Source organism: Cephus cinctus, unplaced genomic scaffold (assembly GCF_000341935.2).
Source record: "Cephus cinctus unplaced genomic scaffold, Ccin1 Ccin1_scaffold0693, whole genome shotgun sequence".
In the NCBI taxonomy this organism is placed as follows: domain Eukaryota; kingdom Metazoa; phylum Arthropoda; class Insecta; order Hymenoptera; family Cephidae; genus Cephus; species Cephus cinctus.
Window position 1 is genome coordinate 63962 of NW_014333316.1, and position 24881 is coordinate 88842.

Below are 24881 nucleotides of genomic sequence, written 5' to 3' on the forward strand. Positions count from 1 at the left end.
AATATTCACGTGTTACGAAGAGGGCAATTAATCTTTTCATTTCTTTCCTCAAGGGGTACGTCCTTTCTTTTTTTGTTATCACTGTTTTTTTTTCTACTACACTACTAATTATCATGTATAGGACTTACCAGCAACATAGGTTAAGGCTGCTGTTAGGCATAGGGATACCATTATAACGACTATAGCTATGAGTTTCCAGCTGCACCAGTCAATTCCTTTACGGAAGTGACATCGGATGCTCTGTCTTCTCATGGGGATCATGGAGGGGGCATGCCCGTAGGGCAACGGTACCCTAGAAACAAAATAAACAAATAATTCAAACAATTTATCAGAGCGAATTACACAAGAATCATAAAGTTTCATTTGCTTACATGCTTTTCATTCTATTTATTTGGATCTCACAAGGATCAGAGGTTACGTATCCGTACTAATTTTCTACTTGGACTATTGGCCAATACTTTTTCAAGGCGTTTCCAAGTATTCGCGCACGATCAGGATCCATAGTGCGTACCCAATGATCCCAAGCACGGAACTGATTTCGTGTTTGCTTTACGAAAGACCATGAAGTTCACGAAAATATTTAATCTAGATACCACGTCATTAGCGCAAGATTGGATTTTTGTTTGCTTTCATTCAGATACTCTGCGTAACTATTGAGAAAAGCCAGAAAGCAGTTTCTGAAAGTCTCTACTGCTCGCGAGAATATTGGTCCAGTGTGTGGATCTGGTCGTGAGAAATCATGCACGATTCAACGTCATCATCCAGCATCCATTTCGCGCTCTTTTATATTTTCTTTTCATCTTTACGTTCATCCAGAATCAAAAGTCTCTCTTGGAACGTAGTTTATGAATTATCCCGGCTGTCCTACAGACTCAAAAAAAAAGTCGCATGGTGCGAAGTTTCGGAATGAAGGCCATAGTTTTCGGGGAAAAATGTTCTAGACTCTATATAACCTTAAACTTTTCTACGGATTCGTAAACTCTGACCAGCTGACTATTTCACTGCAAACATTGACTCATTGTCAGCATGCGCTCAATGGATGATTCATGAGAGAGAGAGAGAGAGAGAGAGACAGAGTGAGCGTCGGGCGTTCATTCACCCCCCGTTAAGTAAGGGTGACCCGTGAAAACGTTTACACGAAGAAAAAACGAGAAAAGCAGATTTCTGCTTTCGGATGAAAGATCACTTTAAACTTCTTACCTGTCCATGTTGTTCTGTAGCTCCACCTTTATTGGACTGTTACCCGTAGACTGGTTCTTATTGTTGTACTCATTCTTCGGTATCTCTGAAAGGAACAAGTGAGAGAAAACATTATTTTACCGCGAGGAAACAGAAAAAGCAACTTCGTGAGAAAGAGACATACCACAATAAAAAAAAAAAAATATTGAAGCGTCGATACAATTCACCTAATTTTTTTTTTACATTTCTTCGTCAATATTTAAAAATTCTAACATATATAACAATGGAAACCTCACGACACTCACAGCAGTAAAACCTAGAGTGACTGATACGGAATATTTCATGTTTATTGGAAAAGTATAACGTTTACTGTCCTACACAATTAAATATGCATATTTCATTGTCAGACATGAAAAATCGTTAAGGGTTGTTTCAGTTTAATTATCCCCTCTCCCACTTTCACCCCCTACATATTCTGCCCCACCGCTCTCTCCGTCCCCTCTCCGCAGTCACGATGAGCTTTTCACTTACTCAATTCGCCTCGAAGAAGGCACCCGAGAGCGCATAGTTATTTACGTGAAGCGTTTTACAGGTATTATCGAGGAGCAACCCTGGTCATCGATCGAGCGAAGGAGGGGCCTTGAAAGGAGCCTGAAGAAGAAGAGTGCAAGTGGGTGGGGACGAGGGGTGCCGATGGGCGCTGGGCAGGTGGTGTGGGGGTAAATTAATTATGACAGAGGTGAAATATAAGTTTCGGGCCGGTCCCCTTTCTTTGTTGCGTGGCCCGTCTAATATTCCCGGCATGCAAGAAGACGCCGAGGCCATCAGCCGCGTCCATTTGCTTCTGCTCAGACCAAAAAGCCCTAGGAGCTCAAACAACCACGTGGAGACACCCCGTGTTGAATCGATAACCTTATGATTCACTGACGACGGGAAACAGCGAAGTGTCAATTTCATTTTAGACTTTTTTTAATAACCACTGAAAACATGGCCTCCGTGACTAATCCTGCGTATAACATACGAAGGTACAGCGGCTCGCGAACGTTGGCGAAGGTTGAGTAAAGAAGAAGGCACCTGGAATACACGGTCTATCGTAAGGTTCAGGGGCATTTGCAAAAGGTTGACCGTAATTATCGAGTTTACGAAGGGTTGCTCGATACCTTGGTACGATCTTATGACGGACTAGGAATTGCGTCAGGCTATACCTGAAAGTAAGTTCAGTTTGCACACATCAGCTCGCAACCCGTGGGAAGTCTCCAATATCCCAGGGTTCACTAATTGCAGGTGGTATCGACATATCTGTGATTATGGCTTTTAGGCAGATATTATAGCCCAACCCCATTCTTCGACCCTACTCGCTTGCTCGGTGCCCTTCGACCCCGTCTCACCCTCTTGCCTACCTTCCTCTGCTGAAGCATTTTGTATAGGTATTCCTTAGCTACATATATATATTTACTAAACTATCAAGCGGATTCGAATTACACGAACGGTTTCGGGTGAACTCCTAATTGACGGTCAGTAGTCCTTTTATTGACCGATCGACACATCGCCGCCATTAGTCCCGTAAAAACTTCTCCTTTGATCATCTATCAAAGTAATCTTCGATTTGACTTATCGATACGATATGCAATATCCAGAATCATTGGAAGATACAACCGTGTGCGCGAATGGAGCTTGGAAGTCAACAAAAATTAAAAAAGAGAAAAAAATAGAAAGATCCTTCTCCTACAACTTTTTACAGCGATCCTTAAGGGAGGGTGGATCTGTTTACGAAACCCAAGAGATGTTTACTACGTTCTCACGCGCACGAGAGTAACTGTCAAAAAATGGAGGGAGAGAGAGAGAGAGAGAGAGGAAAAGAGTCGATAGCCGATATCCCCATAAATCACGTGAAAGGAATCCGCAGGCACTCAAGATTCTTTTGTGACGGCAATATAAGTGCCCAGTGGTCGTGGCAGGACATGGTCTGGAGCTTTGTCTAAAATTCTCATCCCTGGCGCCATCCAACGAAGGGATGGACCATAAATAAAACACTCGAGCCATCTCTCTGGGATTTAAACTGTTCATAGACCGATTGCATATACCGGGTGTTCGAGTAGTAAAAGTACAAAGAGGTATACACAGAGGAATCCATAGAAGCGACACGCGAAAGAAAGATGGTTAACTTTGGTAGAAGAAAAAAAAAATGCTTTCATTTTACGGAGGAAACTCGAGTAACGTCGGGCGAGAGAAATTCCAGAAGTCCTGAAGGACCCGGAGTGACTAAATTGACTGACAGGAGGAATGAGATGTCTGGCGGTTCTCAGAAAGTATTTTCAAACGTGGACATCCGACTAATATCTTAATACTGTTTATCCTCATCCCTTGAGAGGTCCAACCCTCCGAGAGCGTAAGAGAGATAAGATAGACCCAAAGGGCCTTGGATAGATTTACAGCGCTGCTGTGGGTCCCATGGAAAAATATTCACAGAGACATTTCCAAGGCCGGATTTCGTCAAGAGATAAGATAACGAGTCCTGTGCAGTTCTTGGCAACAACCCTTATCGACCACCCTCTTAGCTTTCCATGTCAATGGTGATTAAGGTATTCCGGATACTCTGTCAACTGACACACCTAACCACTACCCCTTAAGAATTGTCGCCTGTACACGTCATCAATAGTGTATTCAATCATTTTCAAGCTTTACTCACTTGGTATGTTGATGAAGTTACCAGACGGCGTGCGCACCAAACAAGATGGCACAAAATCAGGATCGCGCTCGTGATCGGATGCTGCGTGACTTCCTGGCAATCTTCCGTTCAGTCGGCTCATTGTCGGATTACGGGGTGGCACATCGGGTGGGCCCCGTGGTGCCGCGTTGTCCAACAAACAGCCTGGAAAAAAAAAAAGAAAAAAAAAGGCTTAGAAAAAGTCGAGCATTACTTTATTCAGCAGTGTAATGAAATGGGTCCAAGGCCGCCAAGACGAAATTCTATAGAGAACGCTGAGATCTAAAATAGATAGGCGAGATTAGGTAATCCCGGCAGGTGTTGGACTTTCCAGAGAAAGGGTTGCGGGACTTAATCTGTCGATTTAGTACGGTACCGACGGGGAGGCTATACGTGCGCGCGTAGTCTCGGTATCTTGGATCAAACGAGCCGAATCATCCCTTAAAACGTGGGACTGCAGCACGTCAGAGAAGATGGGGCACTCGAGATATCGGTCTCAGGGCAGTGAAGGCCCGTTGCGCAGGGGATGCACGCGACACAAATAAATAGCTGCAACGAGTCGCGAGACCTGAATTATACTTGGGCAAATTTCTTAGGGGTTCTTCGTCCCCTTGCTCCAAGGCCATACCGAGAGCATTGTATCGAGAGATTTGAGCAGCTTAGGGACACCGTAAGAAATTCGAGCCGCGTCATCTGCATCGAATGCCATTCAAGCACCTCCTCTCTTTTGGGAACCAGAACGATTCCGAGGCCCTTCAGGCAATAAAGGGCGCAAGAAGGGCGCAGAATAGGGGGATGAAAAAAAAGCAGAAGACGAAAGAGAAAAGAAGATAAAACTTTGATGCGTGACGAGGAATCTTGTCTCTTTCCTTTAATTCCCTTTAACGCAACTCTCACCTATTCCCCATGTAAAACACTACCCACGTACCGTCAGGCTCGACTCAGTAGTTAAAACCATCGAACAATTTCTGTACAATTTTCGTGCTCGACGTGTTAAATTCCGACAGCCGGTTGCCTTTAGTAAAGCTAATTCAAAAATGACGAATCGTTCAGCCAGAATAGGAGCCACACACTTGAGTAGTCGTTATTCTTATTAATAGAAGGTCCTGCGACATAAACGAGCAGGGACCTCTGAAGGAAGGGTCCTATTCTTCCAGAGAGTCTTCCTAGGATAGCACGAGTGGGAGAGGACTAGGACATCCCCTCATCGTCCTGCCGTCCAGGTAGAGAATTCATAAGGACAAAACGTGCTCCCATCCCTCTTCGATGAATCCAGAGGAGCAAGAGAGAGAGAGAGAGAGAGTGACGAAAGATACAAAGCTCGAGCGCGTTCGAGTACTCGTAGCGACAAAGGGGATATATATATGTACGTTCCTTCTGAATCGAATTATAGTCGGCTCGTTGATCTCGAACGGGAGCTAGGAGTAACCTGGAGAAACCTTGAACGAATCCTCGGCGAGTTTGTTGTCGCACCGGGCCGAGTAATGGATGTGCGCCCATTGAAATGGACGTCAAAACGCGTAACATAATATCCAGGGTCCTTACGCGCAAGAGCCCATGCCTAATGGAATTTATTAGAGGAACCCCGTGCAACAAGGGTGGCGCGTTCAGGTACCTATACCCAGTGGTGTAGTGTGCCTATACTATTCAACTCTTAGGACTTGCGGCTAAGGTAGATAGGTAGGTAGGTAGGTAGGTAGGTAGGTAGGTAGGTAGGTAACCTTCTTCAGTAGGAATCAAGAGGACTTTGAAGACGCACGGGGCTGCCAAAGGCTAAACGGTAAACAACACTTTACTCAACGATCTTTTAGCTTTTACTCTGCTGAGAGAAAAGACTGTATTTATTGATCAGATTCTCTCGACCAGTTTTACAGAAGCACCTTGTGTGCCTTTGCTGCCTTGGCGCAAGGTACCTGGCCTACGTGTTACATGCGAGTGCCTTTAGGATTTTTTCTCGTTATGAAATTTCGTCACTCAAGTACCACGTCGACGAAGACCACTTGAGAGAGTGAGAGGGAATGTGAGAGAGAGGGGGGAGAGAGAGAGAGAGAGAGAGAGGGACCCTCGGCATCAGAAGAAAATCTTGAAAAATGAAGGGCTGCCTTGTGCTGAGGGTAAAAGACGTTTAATTGGGAGTTCCGAGGGAGTGGGTGACCTCCTTTCCCTTCTTTCCCTCCTTTCGCCTCATTGCCGGTACAAGCTCGGAAAAGCATCCCTGACCCCGTGGCAGGCTTGCGCACTTGCAAATCTTCTGTACGACCCCGACACACCCCCTCTGAATACACGACGGCATTACTCGCACAAGCGCGAGTTAGAGGTCTTCCCTGGGAGCGTCATCGCAGTATAACGTTAGTTGCTACTCGAAATATAAAAGAGAAACGGAATAAAAAAAGAAGGAAACTGTCGAGCGAGCCCGAGTGGGCTCCAGGTATCTTTTTTCGCCAAACAAGATATCAAAGGATAGAAACGAGAGTATCATTAGTCCCGTATTAGAATTTCTGAGCGAGTATCCAGCAGTGACGTGAATTAAGGGACGTTTCTCATTGGCAAATCCACGGGGCGCATTGATCCTCAAGAAAGCAACGGCTCTTCGGAGAAAAGTGCCTGCCTCCCTTCGCCGTTACGAGAAAGTGCTAAATCTTTGAACATCCCCGGCACGCGTGCACGCGCACAGTACTTGCGCAGAGCCTAAGGAACACGAGATAATGACACGCTACAGCCGGGACGTCGTAACTTTCGGCGAGGTGCGCAGCGCTGCATGCAGGAAACACGTGAGAGATATGGCGACGGGCCACGCGCGGCACCGCGCGGCACCGCGCATCACAGCCAAAGGAAAGAAGGTAAAAGAAGACCGGTTTTGCTTGCTGGAGTTCCGAGATGAGAATTCGTAATGCGCCTGCTGGATCGCTGGGATCGGGGAGGGATAGAGAGAAGAAGGTGCTAAGCAAAGAGGAAGAAAGGAAGAGGGAAGGAGTCGAAGCACCTACCATGTGCGTCGATGCAGGTTGACATAGGCATGCGTGTGGGCAGACACGTGTCTTGACATGAGACATTGGCGCATTGCATTGCAGTAACGTTATCTCGAGTGATCTACAGGATCCAGGGAGTTACAAAGTGAATCCGGGTAACGAGACTTGATCGCCGTGGACGCGCGTGCATGTCATATGGGGAAGCCCTGCAGTCGGGACGTCCTGCTGGCGCTCGAAAGACGTGCGCGTTCCTAATTAGCCGCGGCCGAAGGGGCGGATCAATAATCTCGAGGCGAAGCGCAACAAAGGAATCGTGAGAGATCGTGCTGGCGTGGAGAGGAGAAGCTAAAAGAGAGAAGGAGAGAGTGAGAGGTGTGACGTGAACGAAGGAGAGACGTTTTGTGAGCGAAGAATAAATCCCAAAGCCGAGCTTGCTCGAGAAGGTTGGGATCGATTGCTCCCTGCAGGAGGTTTCCTCTCTTTGGCTGCGGATCGCCGGCCTTGCTAAAGGGCTGAGAGATCGTAGGGTAACAGGAGAGGGAGAATGTGCGTTTGGCAGGACTTGGATATTGGATGGAAGGATAGGAAAGAAGTCGCGAGGTTGGAGTCAGGTTAGAGTAATGTAGGTTAGAGTCAACGTCCTGAAGTTCCACGTTGCTTTCCCGAAAACCCCTGGAATTTAGGGGTAGGTACTTGTGTGTTCCTATAGATTCTGCCAGACGCTGAGCTCGGTACTGACGTACCGAGGGCTACGGTTGTCCAACCCCTAAACCCCTACAGCAGGGTCTTTGCTAGCAATTAGATCGCGACTTGGTACCGCGAGGGGGGAAGAGGGTGGACGAGGGGGAGAGGACCATCTCAGCCAATCAATAATCACACATCGTGAGAAGCACGTGCTGCTAATGACAAGTAAAGCTACCTTGGAGTCAAAGTGAGCTGGATCATTTTTCTCTGGATTGAGACGAATGTTGTTTTGCATTTGAATTTTAAACGCAACTGCACTCGATATAATTACACACCCTGTAACCAGCAGTCTGGGTTGCGCGTTCTCCATATTGAGCATATCCCACCCCTAGGAGTAGCTCGAGAGTACACGTAGAAATACGGCGCACCTACTACCCTCGATTTGAATTGGGTTTCGAACCGAGCCCCAAAAAGTTGTCCGCTTCCAAGATCGTTAAGCCGCATTCACAGGGCACGGTCGAATTCCCACTCTACCCGAAAGCCCTATGAAACTCGAAAGCAGTTAAAGTGAATAACTTTAACGCGACGCAGTGCGCACCGCGAGGGAGACGAGCGAGGGGAGGCCGGCGCGCTGGAGGGTGGGAGCCCGGGAGAGAGGGTGCTTCAAATCGTGTACGGGGGTTGCGCACGCTTGGTGGTTAGTAACCTCCGCGAATTCTCTTCTAGGTATAGTTGGACACGCGATGTTTTATTATGTAAATTTAATATCGACTGTGACGTCACGGGTACCAGAAGGTAGCACGCGAGAGGGATGCGTTTTGGCTCTCGCGTGTTTCATAGGTATTTACGTAATACGTGTGTGCTTCCTCTGTGGCTCAGGGTGGTTGGGTGCGGGGCTGGGTGGTTCGCGAGACGCAAGGGGTTGGGCGCCCTCGCCGTTGCAACAGGGTGGATTTTAACTTCGCGAGAAGAAAACGAAAAAAAAGGGGGGGTACGTGACTGGGAGGGGGGAGGTGATAAAGCTGCGACATTTGGAAATGTCAGCCTGATAAATACGCCACGATAATGGCCCCAAGCCCGTTTCTTTCGCGGGGATGAAAACAGGGCGGGGAAAACTCCTGTGGAAATTCCACGGCCAAGACGGCCGACCACTCTCCCCCATTATCCTCCCCCTCTGCCGCGGGTGTACGTGTCACACGCTGAGAAATGTCGATAAACAATTTTTGCGAAATGGAGATAAAATAATAAAAATTGATTCGGGTCGCACGGGGATTTAAAAAATAAGGGATGATTGGATTTTTGAAAAACTCACCCCTTCCGCCTCCGTAACAATACGTGTACTCGTTGTAATCCATACTTGGTCTCTTGAGCAATCCTTCGCCAGGGATTAGATCCAGCAATGCCGTAGGATCACACATCTAACCGAGAATTTTTTTTTTTTCTTCTTTTAGGGGTTTTAACACTATTATCTCAATTTTATCATGATTTCAATTATCCGCGTATAGCGGGATTAAATGCTGCGGTCGGACGACACGTGAAACGACTGTTTTAACAAGTCGCAGTGGTCTGCGTATATATAAACGATCCTTCCGGCTGATCTTCAAAGGGTCCGACACCAAGTAAATGCACGTTCTAAATTAAACTCTCTGATGTTACACTGATGTTACACTGCGAGATAAGAGACGTGGCTCATTGCACCTGTTCTCCCGGAAGATCACTTTCCCCGTAAGAAAAAAAAAGAAAGGGAAATCCAATGAGAAACGAAGAAAACCCGAGCGAATGACAAAACGAAAATAATTGGAGTTACGGTGACACACGAGAACCGGAAGATGGGTACTCCGATTTCTGGGCTTCTTTTGAGAAGATAGAAAAAGAATACTGCTCACCACTTTGTATATTTTTACACTACTTATAACACGGACCCATAAACTATTTTCACGTCACGCGATATTTTTTCACTTTAAAATTTAATTTCTTTTAATAAAAAAAATTCATTTCCAAGTTATTTCATTATTTTATTTACAAAGATTAAGCGTAGCCACGCGGTCCTTGAGAGTCTGCGCATGACTGGCGAGAGTTTCCCTTAAGAGAGGAAAATCGAGGGAGGAAAAACACGGGTAAAATCAACATCCGTACGCGTGCGCATCCGGCGCTATACTGAAGATCCAAGCGAGTATGACTGTCGACACTGGGCTCGTGTCTCGTGTGTGGGGGTAGAGTGAAGGGAATGGGAAGAGCAAGGTAGTGGGGGTAATTCCAGTATGGGGGTGGGCCACGTGGTGGGGATACCTAAGGGAAAAGGCCAACAAGGCGACAGCCGGTTCACGATGATCTCCTTCCATCCCGGCATGCACCATACTTTATTTTACAGATTTCTCCATAGAACCTTATATCCTTATATCCTTTAGATCCTTATAGCACAGGGTGCGCGCTCCTTTTTTTTTTTATTATGTTTTCTCAAATGATCGAAAAAATGTGGGGTTCAGAGATCCTACCTGCTTCCGCTCTTCTCTCCATGGCAAAGAGTATCCCTTTATCTCGTTATACACCCACTGCTCTTCCTTCATCCAAACGGAAGCGGATGTAACGTTCCACGAGAGATGGAAACAGTCAGGATGTAGTATCCACCAAATCACATGCATAGCACAAGTGCGTGACTTTCCTTCATGGGAAAGTCTACGTGATTTTAAATAATAAAAAGTAGATTCGTGGGTGTTCGCCAGGGTGGTCCTGACAGTAGGGACAGGTGTGCCATGGTAATATGAGATCTGTATTTTTTTTCTTTTTTTTTTTTCTTTTATTCGTCTTCCTCTCCATTTTTCAAATTATTTTTCACGCATTCAAAAGTCCTAAAGGATTGCACCACTGCTATCTTCGGTGAATATAGCGTCCTGTATAACCGTGACACAGACTACGAAATACAGTTGTCATATCTCATGGAGTTTATGTCTCAATAACCACCCCGAGTACAGTGTCTAATCCCATAATCTACTATCGGTTGTAAAATAGCGAGTTAAGCCAATAAAATTGGAGGGTCGCTAAGGCGCCAGAGTAGTTTCCATCTAAGGGCGGAGAGATGGTAGACACGGTACAGTTCCTAGTGGTTGAGAGTGTATAGATTGTTGTTGGGAATGGGCTCGAGTATGGCGGTCCTGAAACCCCATGGGGATGCTGCATCTGCATAGAGAGGGACGATGGTTACGTAAATTACAAGCGCTCTGGGCGATGACTGTTCCGCATGTCCAATTGGCTGTTACCGAGTCACTATAAAAGTGTGCTTGCTTTTGAACTTTTCGAAAAATTTACAGGAACGAATTTCGTACTTGGTTTTACTGGGCGAGTGTGGTTCACTATACGCGATCTGGATTATACCTATAGGACATTTTCAGCAGGACTGACATGTAGGACTTTTATAGAATTTTCTTAAGGATTTTAGGAGACGAAGGCACGGCTGCCTGGGGATAAGGGATGAAGAAGAAAGGGTGTGTTCTGAAAATTCTGCAAGAGCGTATGACTATAAGACGAGAAAGGCACCCATTGACCGGATGGATGAAAGGAGTCGGTCCGTTCTACCCTTTTCGAAATCCACCCCTAACACACGAGCAGCCCTCGTATAATGTATAATATATATATATATATATATATATCTTGAACTACATTCACCAACCCATCTCTGAACTGTTTTCACGTTAAAGCAGCGCCGGACGCGCCGCTCCGCCTGCCATCTGGCCGATACGCAATCCGACTTAACCTTTTTTTTATCTTGAACTACATTCACCAACCCATCTCCGGTCCGTTCTACCCTTTTCGAAATCCACCCCTAACACACGAGCAGCCCTCGTATAATGTATAATATATATATATATATATATATATCTTGAACTACATTCACCAACCCATCTCTGAACTGTTTTCACGTTAAAGCAGCGCCGGACGCGCCGCTCCGCCTGCCATCTGGCCGATACGCAATCCGACTTAACCTTTTTTTTTTTTTTTTTCACGTAATCCCAGACATTTTCCAATCTCAGATGAGAAACTTTTCAACCCCTGCCAGTTTCTACGTGCAGTTCAGATATACTCGTGAGCTGGACCCGTGTATACTCCATTCAGTAAGTAAACATATCTGACCGAAAATCGTATTTCAAGATCTCATAGATGTCCCGGAGGATCTACGCATCGTCTTGCGCTTACTGGCTGCCACGGTGAAACTTTTTAAGGGACACGGTTAAGGCCCACCATTGTGCATTTTCTTTACGCTTTTTTTTTTCATTCGTCTCACAAAAAGATTTTCATCGACTAAAACCCGTCTCAGCACCCGCGCAGATATCATCAGGCATCTCGAGGCCTGGGAATTGTCCATAGTCCCCATAAGGGAGAAAGAGTGAGGAGACGTTGTAGGAAATTTTGAAAAAGAAATAAAAAATTACGTTCACACTGCTATCGTCGAGTAATACTTCTAGCTGTTTCTTCTAACTGTTTCAATTCTTTCGATAAATAAATCAGCAGGAATTTACGACTGCGATCCTACGGATGTCAAGGGAGGGACCTTCAACGTATCGCAGTGTCCTTCCGCGACTTCCTGCACCGGGGACCTCCCCAAGGAACATGCATATTCAATCGTTAAGCCCACGCAATGCTATTCGTAATGCTAGGCTGTCACCGAAAACCGGGGGACCTCAGTGGCGAGTTAACCGAAAACGTTATTAGCCCAATGCATGAATATTTCAACCACGCGAATTACGTATACGACCTACGTCTGATATACGTTTCCGCAGCTGAATCTCATATTCCGCTACCACGCACACGTCGAATTCATTCCGAAACTGGAGTAACATGCACGTTCAGTTTCAAGAGCATAGAAAATATTGACGTTTTATCTGCATCGAAGAAGAAGAAAAAAAGTCATTAACCGATTTGAAAAAACTTTTCATTCGATTCATACTGCATAGAATGCACTAATAGATGTCTAACAATAACAATAATCTGGAGTAAGACTAAGAAGAAAATTGACCACCGAGGAAGATGCTGGAGTGTTCTTTATCGAACGAAACGGACCACCAGATACGGATCGAGTAACTAAAAACTGGTAGCGTTACTCGGTGGAAGAGTTACGACGCAGGAAGTGCACTTGATCCAGGATCTTTTGTGGAGGCTGAGAATTTGTCTTGTTCAAGGATAAGCATAGAAAAGGATATGATGATTTTTATGATAAATAAAAAGTAAAATTATTCATTTAAAAATACTATTAAAAATACCAATGGTGTCGTCTGCAGAGGGCGATAATGGGAATAATCTATTACTATAATTGGAAATCTCGATAGCTGTTTCGCAGTTACGTGGAACGAGACGTGCGTTCCAGAATAGCCATTTGCCATACGACTCGATTCCTTCAGGGTTTCTAAATCTGTACAGCAGCCGAGTGTGATTATGCTAATAGCCAAAGACCGGCTTCATTCTAGGCCCAATCTCAGTCCCTTCTCGCTCCTGTACTTTGGCCCACCATTACTGTTTACTCTGTCCTTTTGAATCCCGGCCCCTTTTTCATTCTACTCAATTCTACTCCACTCGACTCAACTCCTGGACCCATCCCCACCACCGTCCAGCAGTCCTACCACCACAACTGTAAATCTCCAACAGAAAATCACGACAAGGACGAGAGTTCGCATTTTACATAAACCTTTTTGGTAAACCAGTACACCAAATCCTACCTAGTTTAGGTGGCTATTCGATGCGGAAACACGTACGAGCCACGTCCAAAATCTGGGCAGCAAATGCTGCGAGTTTTCATGAAAATATTTTACGCGTGCTTCTGACCCCCCTTCCCTTACCCCCAGCCACACTGTTTTCATCCGTGCCGCGACACGTGCCTGAGACTGATTTTTTTTTTCACGGCCGGCTGAATGAATTTTGAAAAACAAACAAAGAGATAGATCTAATTTTTTACAAAAATCGATAAACTCCACGAATCTTCGAATTTTCGTATGCAACTTAAGTGCGTTAATTAAATGGAAAAAATGTTGTATGAATAAGATAAGAGTTTTGTTGACATGTTTTCAGTAAGGGTCCCTTGGGTCGTGTCGGCGAAATCCTTTCAACTGTCAGTGGCCCCCATTGAATCCGGCCGATTATCTAATGCAAAAGGGGTGTAGACGGGCGGGGACAGGGGGTAGGGCGGGAATACCAACCACCAGGGGAAAAATAATGTACAAATGGTAATACGAGTGTAGAGAAGCTGGGACCCCCTGAAATGCTACATGTGAGCCAGTTACGAAACGCTGGAGAATCGACTGCTGGAACAACCCCTGCGCGCTGCGACATACGGTGCCCGGATAGATATAGCACACAGTGTAGACACACTACAGTTGACATAGGTGTAGTATACGCAACACGCTAGCCGAAGGTACAGCTAATGTGAGGCACGAGAGAAATAGATGGCGGAGGGAGCGAGACAGTCGATAGGATGAAAAAAAAAAGAGACGAAGGGCTTTCCCTGCGAGTGAAAACAACCCTTTCTCGAGCCGTACCAGCCCTGGTCCCATTACAACGTGTCGCTTTATCCTACACCGAAAAAATGGGGCAGGGCCTCCTCTCCTTCCGGAGGGTCGTACGACCCAGAATTGCAGGGCTGCCACTCAAATTGGCCCGACAGCGAACAATCGGCCTTATTACGTGGCATTTGTCAGCGTGGCGTTGCTACCAATATTAGGGGTTGCCTTTTAGCCCACCCCCCTTCGCGACGCAATTCTACTTCATTTTTTTCAACATACCGACAGCAACGTAGAGTCGGATAAAAAAAGAAGACAAAAAGTGGTTACATGTAGAATTTTGTGAAAAATTGAAAGAAAGGCGACATATGGTCGCATCGTTACGTACGAAGATTGGTATAATTCAACTATATTCCAGGGTGGTCAGGCGTGGAACGAACTGCCGTGTATTGAATCGAAAGTCGGACGCACCGAGCGAGTACCTGATTCGATTCGACGTAATTGGGCCACGTAATTTTCCTTATTACCAATATATACGAAGTAGAGGAACACCGAAGTCTTGTCTTTGAGTAAATTGACGTAGCAGCACGACTAATGACGTCTTTAACGGTTGACTAAAGCGATTTAGCGAATCAGCCGAAGACTCGGGCAACTACGCCAGGGCAGAATGCTTTTAGGTTGAACACGACTTACCACTATGCTGCTCTAATTATCGACTAGTGAAACGACGTAGAATGTAAACACAGTGAAGCTTTTCTGATTTCAGCCATCGGTACCACCCACGTATCCGAGATATAGTGACGCGGGGACTCTATAGGAAGTTGGGACTGTACGCTTCAGTGGCGGATAAAGTCTCCTCTGGAAAGAGAAAGAGAAAGAGAAAGAAAAAATTGAGGCGTCGTGAGCCTCCCTCCATCCTCTGTGTTTGCCTTGGCTAGAGGAGAATGTCTTCAGGACCTTTGCCCACTTTCCTTTATTGGACTCCTTATTTCGGCCAGACTTTACCCACTCGAAGAAATATCCAGCGTATCAGCACGCACGACTATTGACCGTTCGTGCTTCGGCGATGCTTCCTTCGCCTCTGCCTTCTGCATTTGACTTCATCTATTTCGCTATTTTTCCAGCTCACGCCTTGGCTCTTTTCGTTTTTTCGCCTTTTTCAACCGTCAACGACAGACGGATGGATGAGGGATGGTGGACAAGAAAAACGTGTACTTGCTATCCTTCCAAGATCTTAGTGAACGTCATTTACGCGAAAGAGAGAAAGGGGCGTGGGAGGAAGATGGACGAGAGGGATGAAGAGGATCAGGGACAAAATACTGAGATTGTGATTTTTCATATTTTTTAATATTTTCATTGGCACCCCCTTTTCATTCATCACCCTACTTGTGCCAAAAGATTTTATTAGTCGGATACAAGATCATCTGGGATGGTTGATCGTGTTTGATCTTGGATCCGATTACGTCCCCTTATCCAATGCTTTTCCATTCCAGCAAAGATCTATTATCATCTCTATCATGTTTCTTGGTATTAACGTGAGAGATTTCGGATTTTGGATACTCGCATGCCTGCGCTCATCCCGTTCGGAAAACTTTGTCTATCCAGCCTCCCACACGTATCAATATTCCAAGGGCCTCCTCGAGTTCCACAGGTACTAAATTCTCAGTTACCACGAGCAACCCGTAACTCTCTTTGTCTCATTTTCTGATAAAATTAACGCAATCCCACGCAATTAAATTCCGTTTTCTGGTATACGTACAGTATATGTATAGGCATGTAGGATTTGCGTTCGTAGAAACGTGTATCTCCAAAATAATATTATGTTGCGAGATGGAACGTAATGGTCCATTGCTTCCAAGTATCTTCCCGTGTGTGGGCGTGGATTCATCCAAGAGAATTTAGTCTCTGTGTGAGTACTCTTCTCGAAAGAGTCCCAATTTCCGAGAATTATAAGATGGTCCTGGATATAACCGAAAATAGGGAATCCTGTCCGAGGCGTCGGCGTAATGTCGGAGCGAAAGGTAGGTTGGACTTTTACGAGTGAGAAAGTTTGGATCCCTGAGACGGAAATCGAGTCTGCGAAGCGGGTGGGCAAGGAACGTTAAGATCGTCCACTTTGGAGTCGGCACGTGGTAAACAGAGGGGCCGTCGCGACGCGTCGCCATGGCAGATCCACATCTCTGAATCTGGACTGCACGTTTTGCGAATGCCACCCAGAGTGCGAGGGGGGGGGGGCACCTTCGTGGAGGAGGCCCCATTGTTGCTCGGGGAGAATTTGCATTTTCAGGCCAAACAATCGTCGCGGGGTTCCACGGCCGCTGGACAATGACCAGTCTAAGGTCCGACCGTACTCTGGGCCCCTTTTGGCCACCAGACGCTATCCTGCCGCGTTAAAATACTTTTTCTCTTCTTTTAATTTTTTATTTCATTCTCTCGCCTCCTTCCGTTTCTTCCCCTTTACGCGTTAGGAGCCACAGGTATGGATGATTTTGGGCCCACCACCTCCTGGGACGTCTCTCAAGGACCCTTCGTGTTTTTACACGCTCAGGATATTTAGAGAAGGCATTTCGAAGGATCCTAATTTCCAAGCCTGAACATTTAGTCCTTTTTCTCGGGGCCTTGTCGCGCAGGGCCCAATCGGTCTCGTGCTATTATCGGCATGTTATTTATTTGACCACGTGGAGAATTGGTAAGGTAAACGACGGATCGATGGGAAAATTCTCTGTTCCGAGGTATCCGCCTCTAAGAAGGTTAAGGGCGAACGGTAGCCACCCTTGGCAACTGTCGTTTCCAAAGGGTTGATCGGCTAAGGATTGTCTGGTGGCGCCCCGAAAAAATCACCGCTTTTTATTTGGGTTATTTGTAAATGAAAACAGGTCAGGTTGCATGAGATGGATCTTGGGTAGGGTTAATGTGGGCCAGATGTCCGGGGCCCTCGCGCAGGTTGTGGGCCTAAGATTTCGTCCTTGGAATATTCGGACACAGGATCATCGTAATTCCTCTTCCTCGCCTTCCGTATGTCGTGCGGTGTACACATTAGTATTAGGGTAGGAGCTTCGCTCTAATATTTTTATTCTCTTTCCAGAGCCAACGCGCGCGCATGCCAGATTTTCTATGGTTACCATAGGCCGCGCCCTTATTTTCCGAAAAAAAATTAATACAAGAAAAGGGTGCAACACGCGTCACGTGATGACCGGCATGTGTTTCCCATACAGACCCTACAACTTACGGCGCCACTACGTAATGCCATACTAGTCGCTCTCAGCTAAACATTTTTATCTACTTACGCAACCTTTGACCTGACCCCATCTTATCCACAGACATATCCCTTTGCTGTACATACCTGTAACATAAAAAAGACAGCAACGTTATAATTATCCATGAGTTTATAGAATCTATCAATAACATTTTATACACTCGTCTCGATGACTAATCGACATTAAAAGTCACGTAACATAAAAAATGCATTAATAGCAGCGAAATTCGGTTTACATGAAATCAAGCGAGTTCCAGACGAACTCGTGCCGAAATAGGGGTTGGAGGGGAAAAAGCAAGAACGAGAGGGACGACGAAGTAGATAAAAGAAGAAGAGTAAGAAGAGGAAGAAGAAATGTGCTCAGTCAGAATCGCATGACTACGCTTCTCCGTGAGGAAAGTTTAAAGTTTTCTCGACTCGCCATAAACCGATGACTCCGCGCCACCCCTTGTCGGTTGTCACCATCAATCTTTAGGGCGGCTCAATGGTGTATCGTTCGATCCCCATATACAATATATAGTGCAAGCGGGAGAGAGAGAGAGACAGACTCCCTCTTCGGTCCCCAGAAATAGTTGCTTAAAGTACCCCCCTCCGATTGTAAGGTGACGCAGTACACAACACCCTCGACATCGGGTGTCGCGATTGCCTTTAGATTAAAACACACCCCAGTAATATCAGCCAGCGTGCATCCCTTAGTAGCGGAGACTCCCTTATTATTAATATCTCCTAACGAGAATCCAAGTATATCAATCTAACGTGGCTTCGATTAAAAACAGTAACACGGTATTTATAAGAATCATTCGTTAATCAATAAAGTATCCATATATTTTCGTCTCGTGATATATAACCCATGCAGAATGGATTATAAATGATAATAGATGCACAGCTTGAGATGAAATTATTTTTACTGTTTCTAAATACGTATATAATCATAAAAGACCTTATGACTACTTCAATGAGAATCGAGAGCACTGATTGATTTATTGGACACGTAATATCATCTTTATAGATTTCAAGCTGCATAAGACTTAAGATTAATGCCCTTATAAGAGGCTGCGAATGGAAGATCCAAATGTCGAAAGTCACAGTCATATAAATAATCAATATAAATATCGATTGTCGTTTGACGAAGAATCAAAGCATGGTCCAGAATAAACGATTTATTTGGGATAGGATGAAAAAGATGATTTAAAAAATAGACAAGTGGGAGAGATTTTTCTTGAATAAACAATAGCAGCAACTACAAGTGGAATAGTAAAGTGGTCCAGGTTGCGGAACTGAATACGATTAACGCTAAAGCGAGGGCTAATGGAATGAGTAAGCGAACTACTAGAGACTGATGGATGCTGGAGAAGAGTAAGAGAGGTCACCTCATCATGCATCAGTCGACGCAGGCGGTCATGGACTGATATCAAAGGGATTAAGGTCTCTGGCCGAGGGCATGTATCTATCTGCGTAAAGGGTTGCCCCGAGGACATTAGGCCCAGACCACACATGATGGGGATGACATGGTCCAGGGCTACCGATTCTCTGGGATGTCAATAAGACTCGTTAAATGGTACAGGACTGTCTCTCTACCCAGCATCGAATTAACGTCGATTAGTATGCCTATTAGGCAGACGTTGAACTCCACCAAGAAGAGGCTGCAGCTGCAGTCACTGGGTCCATTGCATATATAAGCGTCTCTCTCTTGGGTTTACGCTGTTTGACATTGCAAACAAGTCGGAGACGAGCGGGATGTCGCTTGGTTGAAACAAATAAAAGTTTGAGAAAGAGAGAGAGAGAGAGAGAGAGAAAATAAAATAGAAAAATTCTATAAGACTGAACACGATCATCATTCTTATTGGATCAGGCATGAATTATCATGAAGGAACTGTTCGTGGGGTTTGTTTAGGATGAGCCTGAAGAATTTCGTTGATAGATATGTATATACAATATATGCTGACACTGCCTTCGAGGATTCTCACTGGTCCAATGGAAACATTCGGATCAAGTTGATCATCAAACAATGACAGACTTCAAGAGGCATGGAATCCATTCAGTCACGGGCTAACGCAACATGCTGTTCCGCTTAACAAAAATATTTAAAATACGGTCCACAGCCCACACACATAGTTTATGGTTGGTTCATTAAATACAACAAGACAAGTTTCGTTATTCGAAAAAAAAATAGAGGGTCTTTCAGAAGTGCAGAATTTTGACTAGACCATTGTTGCGACTCGGTCAGGCATCGCTTGTCGAGATTATAGCGTACGGTTTTCAATTTCTCTTTTTATCCACGGATATGCTTACACTGAAACATTATCTTGTTCCCAAAAATGAAAAAACGAAAATGGGAAATTAATATCACGATTGTACGATAAAGCTGGTTTAACCATTACCTTCAACGTGTTCCAGATGCATAGACACAGCATCCGGAAGTACCAACGCAATAATCCAAGCTCTTTCTATTCCCACGCAGGAATAACAATCGCGGTTCGTGTCTACGGATAGCATCTACTATACAATGTAGTAATGGCGTTCCGAAAATAAAGGAACCAACAACCCTTTGGGTTTGTCTCCCTAGACGAGTGTATAGAGTGTAGGTATAGAGTTCGTGACCGAAGAAGATGTGTAGAATGACAACTGCACCGGTCCATTTGCAGGGAGTTTCTGTAAATAGCTAATGGCAGTAGTGGCAACGTAGGTATGTAAAGAAGAGAGACGGAGACAGAAAGAACGACACTGGCAATCAAAGATGTGGAGCAAGAGAGAGAGAGAGAGAGAGAGAGAGAGAGAGAGAGAGAGAGAGCGTGTGACGTCGGGGATCCTCGTGGTGTCGTATTTCTACCCGTTAAATCCTAAACCTAAACCGACCTAACCTAACCAGCCCACAAGCGCCATATGTTCCAAGAGATTCAGGCACATACGTGGAAACTATTCCATAACTTACTACTAGGTGTCCCCCCGGACTCCTAGAGAAATTACGCTAGCTACTTTCACGTTGTATGTACAGCGATGCCCCAAGGATTTTATCTACTCTAGATTAAGGTTGCTGCTTCTGAGGTTGCACGATAGATTTTAACGTCTCTATCCAAGCACAGCATATTCAAACTGGAATCAGTGCCTGACTGGCAGATGTTTCCAGGATGAATTGGGAAGCTGTAAACTTGCAGATTCGTTCTGTGTGGATAGCGAAAGAGAGACAGAGGGACAGAGGGACAGAGGCAGAGAGAACGAATTATTCCGAGATACGTGACTGAGATAACACGCGAATTCTGAAAAGAGTCCTTTACATAATGTGAATTATTGCGAGTGGTCCAGTTGGTGGCGCAGGGACCGTCGCGACGCCAGGTGCGGCCTTTGGTTTAAGGATTCTCAAAGGGATCAAACGCAGATCGCTCGATGAGATTTTCAAAATTGGACATTCGCTAAAGGGTGTCCCTTATTTGGGATGGACTGACGCGCTTATAAGGATTATGCTCCGACTTTCTTTTCTTTTTTTTCTTTGCTTTTTATTTTTATTTAAGTCCCAACAAAACTGTACAGGGAACGGAAATTGGGTATACGTAAATGCACGAGAAGCTTGGACGATACACTATATACATAGTATAGTATAGCAGCTTCAGTAAGTTATACCTTTTAAATAAATAGGTACACTCTACGCTTTAATATACATAACGTACGCAGGTAACTACACGAGAAGAGGACAGGAGCAGAGAATAGCAGCCAGGCTTTAATATTATATTATACTAAAGAGAGTATATATACAGTATAAAGTGTAGATCACGGAGCAGGTTATGAAAGCTTGTAGGTTGAAGGCAGAGTGTAGCCAAGTTAAATCGTGTGTATATGCGGAAAATCTATCGCCGCTCAGACGAGCGCTTTCGCGTGCATTAACGTAATATTATTAATGACTTTTTAATGAAATAAAGCGCACGGCAGGAAATTAAGGGGCCCGCGGCAAAGGAGCCGCGCAACGCGGTTCCGTGTGTGAGGTATTTCTGCCAAGCTATCCAGATATCTTTTAATCTGGAGTATCTACACGCTCGTCCCCATCTACTATACTTATCTAAGCTAAGCGGACTCGGTTGCTCTTACCAAGCGACCAAGCGACCAAGCGACCAAGCGCAACCGGACAAGATTTATAAGGACGCTGTTTACGAGAGCGCAAGGTTCAATCGGCTTTTGAACCTTTTAGCGATGGAAGAAGAGGAGGGCTCGCGCTCACACGGCTGCTGCCGACACGGCAAAAGAAATTCAACCGAGATAAATCAATCGGAGCCCCATTAAATCTAGCCATTCGTATTTAGCAGATAGCTACGGGACTTTGTTGTACGGATCAACTTTCTTTTTTTATAGACTTCTTTTTCTTTCATTTACTTGACGCTTTCTTTGCGTCAGAGGGAGCTTTGATTGTTGATTATAAGGCTGATTATTGTTTTCTCTCTCCTCGATAGATTCTCCTTTACAGCAGAGTGGAAGATGGAAACAAAGAGGCTAGAGTGGGTTTAACTAATCCATTAATCAGATCTTCTTCCGGAGCTTTTCTACAATCCTCGCGAAGCTCGTGTAATTTCCGAGTAACGAACGGGAGCCATGAAATTTCCGGGATTCCTTGAATCAACATTTCTTTACTTTTTTGGCTTTTGAAATCTTTCCACTTTTGGTTTATATGGATTAAATTCATTGGCACTTCGGTGTATACGAAAATAAAAAGATTTATAAAAATAATCAAGGAATAGGAAACTATATAAAAGTCACGTCCATCAGTTCGCGCAAATATTCATAATTGTACGTGACACTTTGAAAGACAAATGACACGTTTAAGAAATAAGACCTTCAAAATGAAATGGTACTAGAAAATATTTCAATCGTTCTAAGGACGTCTTCAATTTCTTCAGGATACCGTTAATCGACGTACTCCATGCTTGATTGATCACGCTGAAACGAGAATAGCGGAATAAAAGAAAAAAGAAAGATCATCCCCAGGGCAACTTGCAGGTTCTCGACTCTTCGCACGCCGCGGCCCCAGGAGTCTCGTCCGAGGGGCGTCATTGTGTGCTTTCCAGGATTCAGCCAAAAAAAAAAGAGACCTCGGACGTCGGGTAGACTCCGGTAGCTTCGCTAAGGTTGTAGGTCGTAGGTTGTAGGTGACAGACGGACGACGTTCTTAATTTCGTCGGACGTTAGCGGCAGAGCCTCGACCCGACGGTACGCGCAAAAACGACGGAAGTCATAAAACGGATAACGGATTATACGAGCTCTGCTCCGGAAGGCATATGTACACGTATATATATATATATATATACATATAATACATGAGAGAGTATATACACATAGGGACGTATACAAACGTCTTATTATATAATCTCAAGCAATAAATGAGAAACTGAAGGTAACACGTTTACACGCTGAAAGTCCAATCGATTTCCATTGCCTACTTTGACGTACTCGTTCCCGAGACTCTTTTTACTCTACAACTCCGGAAGGTAAAACCAGAATGAGGAACAAGAAGCTGATCGATAGTGGAAGGTTCAATAAGGTTGTCAACATAGTATACATATCGTGCATGTACATAGAACATATAGGTATACAGACGATCAGAAGGCATCGACTGGCACAAATATGATAAAAGACGCTGGCGTCTTTCGGTGCAAAATGGCGGCCTTTTACAAAGCACTTATACGAGAGCGTCGTCGAGAACGACGTCAGAGGTAAGGCTAGTGGAGGGACGTCGGAGAGAGGAATAAGGGATGAAGGCAGGACACAGTGGGAGTAACAAAGTTGGCCGAGTCGAAGCGCAAAGGGTTGAATAGTGATTCGAGGGTTGAACTGCTGAGGATCAAATGAAGGATTGAGTTGGTTAGGGAGGAAGGGATGGAACAGTTGATACGCGCAGTTGGCTACACTGATGATTCAAAAAGGGGGATCGAGGAGAAAAAGAGAATGAGTTAGTGGCGGACGGACGTGGCGAGGGGGGTGAAGAAGAAGAGCAAGGGAGATAAAGGTACAGACAGTGTCAAAAGGCAGCTTATCTATCGTTCTATGGCCGGGTGGGGGGTGGGGGTTTGGGAGATCATTCTTCCCTGTTCTACGCTTCGGTAACAAAAACCAATCGGCCTGACAAAGTTAGAGTTCGATTGGGAGCTCGAGCTGCTATGCCAGCACCGTTGCTACGGTACAACCGTCCTTCTCTTCCGTTTTCTTTTACTCGGTACCGTTCTATAGATAGAGCTCCAATAGAATAGCCGACGCAGATCGACCTGATAGAACACGGTCACAGTTGTCAAAGAACCCTTAATGCTGAGACTATGCTAGTGGAGTTGCTGCTGAGGATTGGACCAGTGTGAGCGTTTACTGTTACTTACTGTATGTATACGTACAGTTACAGTGAAAGCCTTCCATTGAATTTCCATCAAGATTCTGTTATGAACTTGTAGCCAAGGAATGATCGCGAGTGCCAGCGTTAGATCCTTGCGGCGAGTTTCCACTCAGCCAATGTCTGATTCAAGTAACAATAGGAGGAGTTCGATGATGACAGAGATGACGCTCGAATTTGCAACTGATGTCATCCCCGGTTCAGCAACGAATTAGAACTACCCTCGAGGTATCCCCGTACAACCTCAGCGTACACACCAACCCTCGATGTCTCCTGGTGGATGGTGGTAGGTTTCAGAGGTCCCTCTTATACAATGGGTAGGACAATTACTACAGTCCGGAGCTTCGCAATAGATTAAAAAAAAGGAAACCAACTAAATACCTTTTTCCCCATCAGCCTCTACTCATTCACTTTGAAAGAGTTACGTTAATTAATTTAGTTGTATTTTCTGCCCAGCGATCCTCTCAATCACGTCAAAATTTGTATTGTCGACGGATACTTTGTGACTGTTTCATTTCTTTATTCAATAAATATATTTTAAATGGCTATATTTAACTTTTACTGCAATACAGTTCGAACCCGGGGGAATTTTTTCATGCTAATAGTCACTCTAAATTATGTCACCAATAGCCATGACTATTTGTCACTGATTAGAATGGATAGGAAATCTACGTACAGGTAGGAAAACCCTCTTAATGTCTAAAACGGAGGACTTTACGGTTTGAAAGGTCTAATGGCTCACTTGGAAGGGATTCAACTGAGAGCAAAGTAGTGCTGGGTATTTGGGTTAAGGGGTTAAGAACGGAATTCGCTTACCGTACCACTTTAAGGGTTGTAAAGTTCGGCCTTACATCTGGCAAGTCGCATTACAGATTACAGGTGCATTTAAAGAAAGTCGAGCCAGATGCATCCTTCACGGCGACCTGAATTCTTCGCCGGGATAAGAAGGTATATGAGGGATGAATAAAAAAAACACAAAGGCAAGTTCGAGGGACAGAGGAAGAAGAGGAAGAGGAGGAAGAGGAGGAAGAATAAAAAGATGTCGTCTTTTCTTCTCCGGACGAGAAGGAGAATTGCGAGTCTCGCATTCTGAGAATATCGCAGGACGCCGGGCGCGACAGGGATGAAGGGGTTGGAGGGGATGCGAAATCTGATTGCCAATACATTCCATACTCCTGCGAATTTCAAACCAATTTCCTCGCTCTATTGCCAATCACAAAGGGTCCCCGAAATTCTTGCT

At 45.0% G+C, this 24881-nt stretch overlaps 1 protein-coding gene across 12 annotated transcripts in view; it reads right to left on the reverse strand.

Moving 5' to 3' along the window:
• The window catches only part of LOC107269978 (teneurin-m), a 293857-nt gene that overhangs the window by 15704 nt on the left and 253272 nt on the right, over positions 1-24881 (reverse strand). For 9 of the 12 annotated variants that reach the window (XM_025087372.1, XM_015744486.2, XM_025087371.1 and 6 more), the window contains 3 exons: positions 3869-4051; positions 1201-1285; positions 129-292 (listed from right to left, as the gene is read on the reverse strand). In XM_025087372.1, the coding sequence (XP_024943140.1) occupies positions 129-292; positions 1201-1285; positions 3869-4051 (432 nt within the window). Of the gene's footprint in view, positions 1-128; positions 293-1200; positions 1286-3868; positions 4052-8851; positions 9701-17311; positions 17368-24881 lie in introns of those variants that run through there. The other 3 variants (XM_025087376.1, XM_015744489.2, XM_015744492.2) reach the window with 3 other exon arrangements.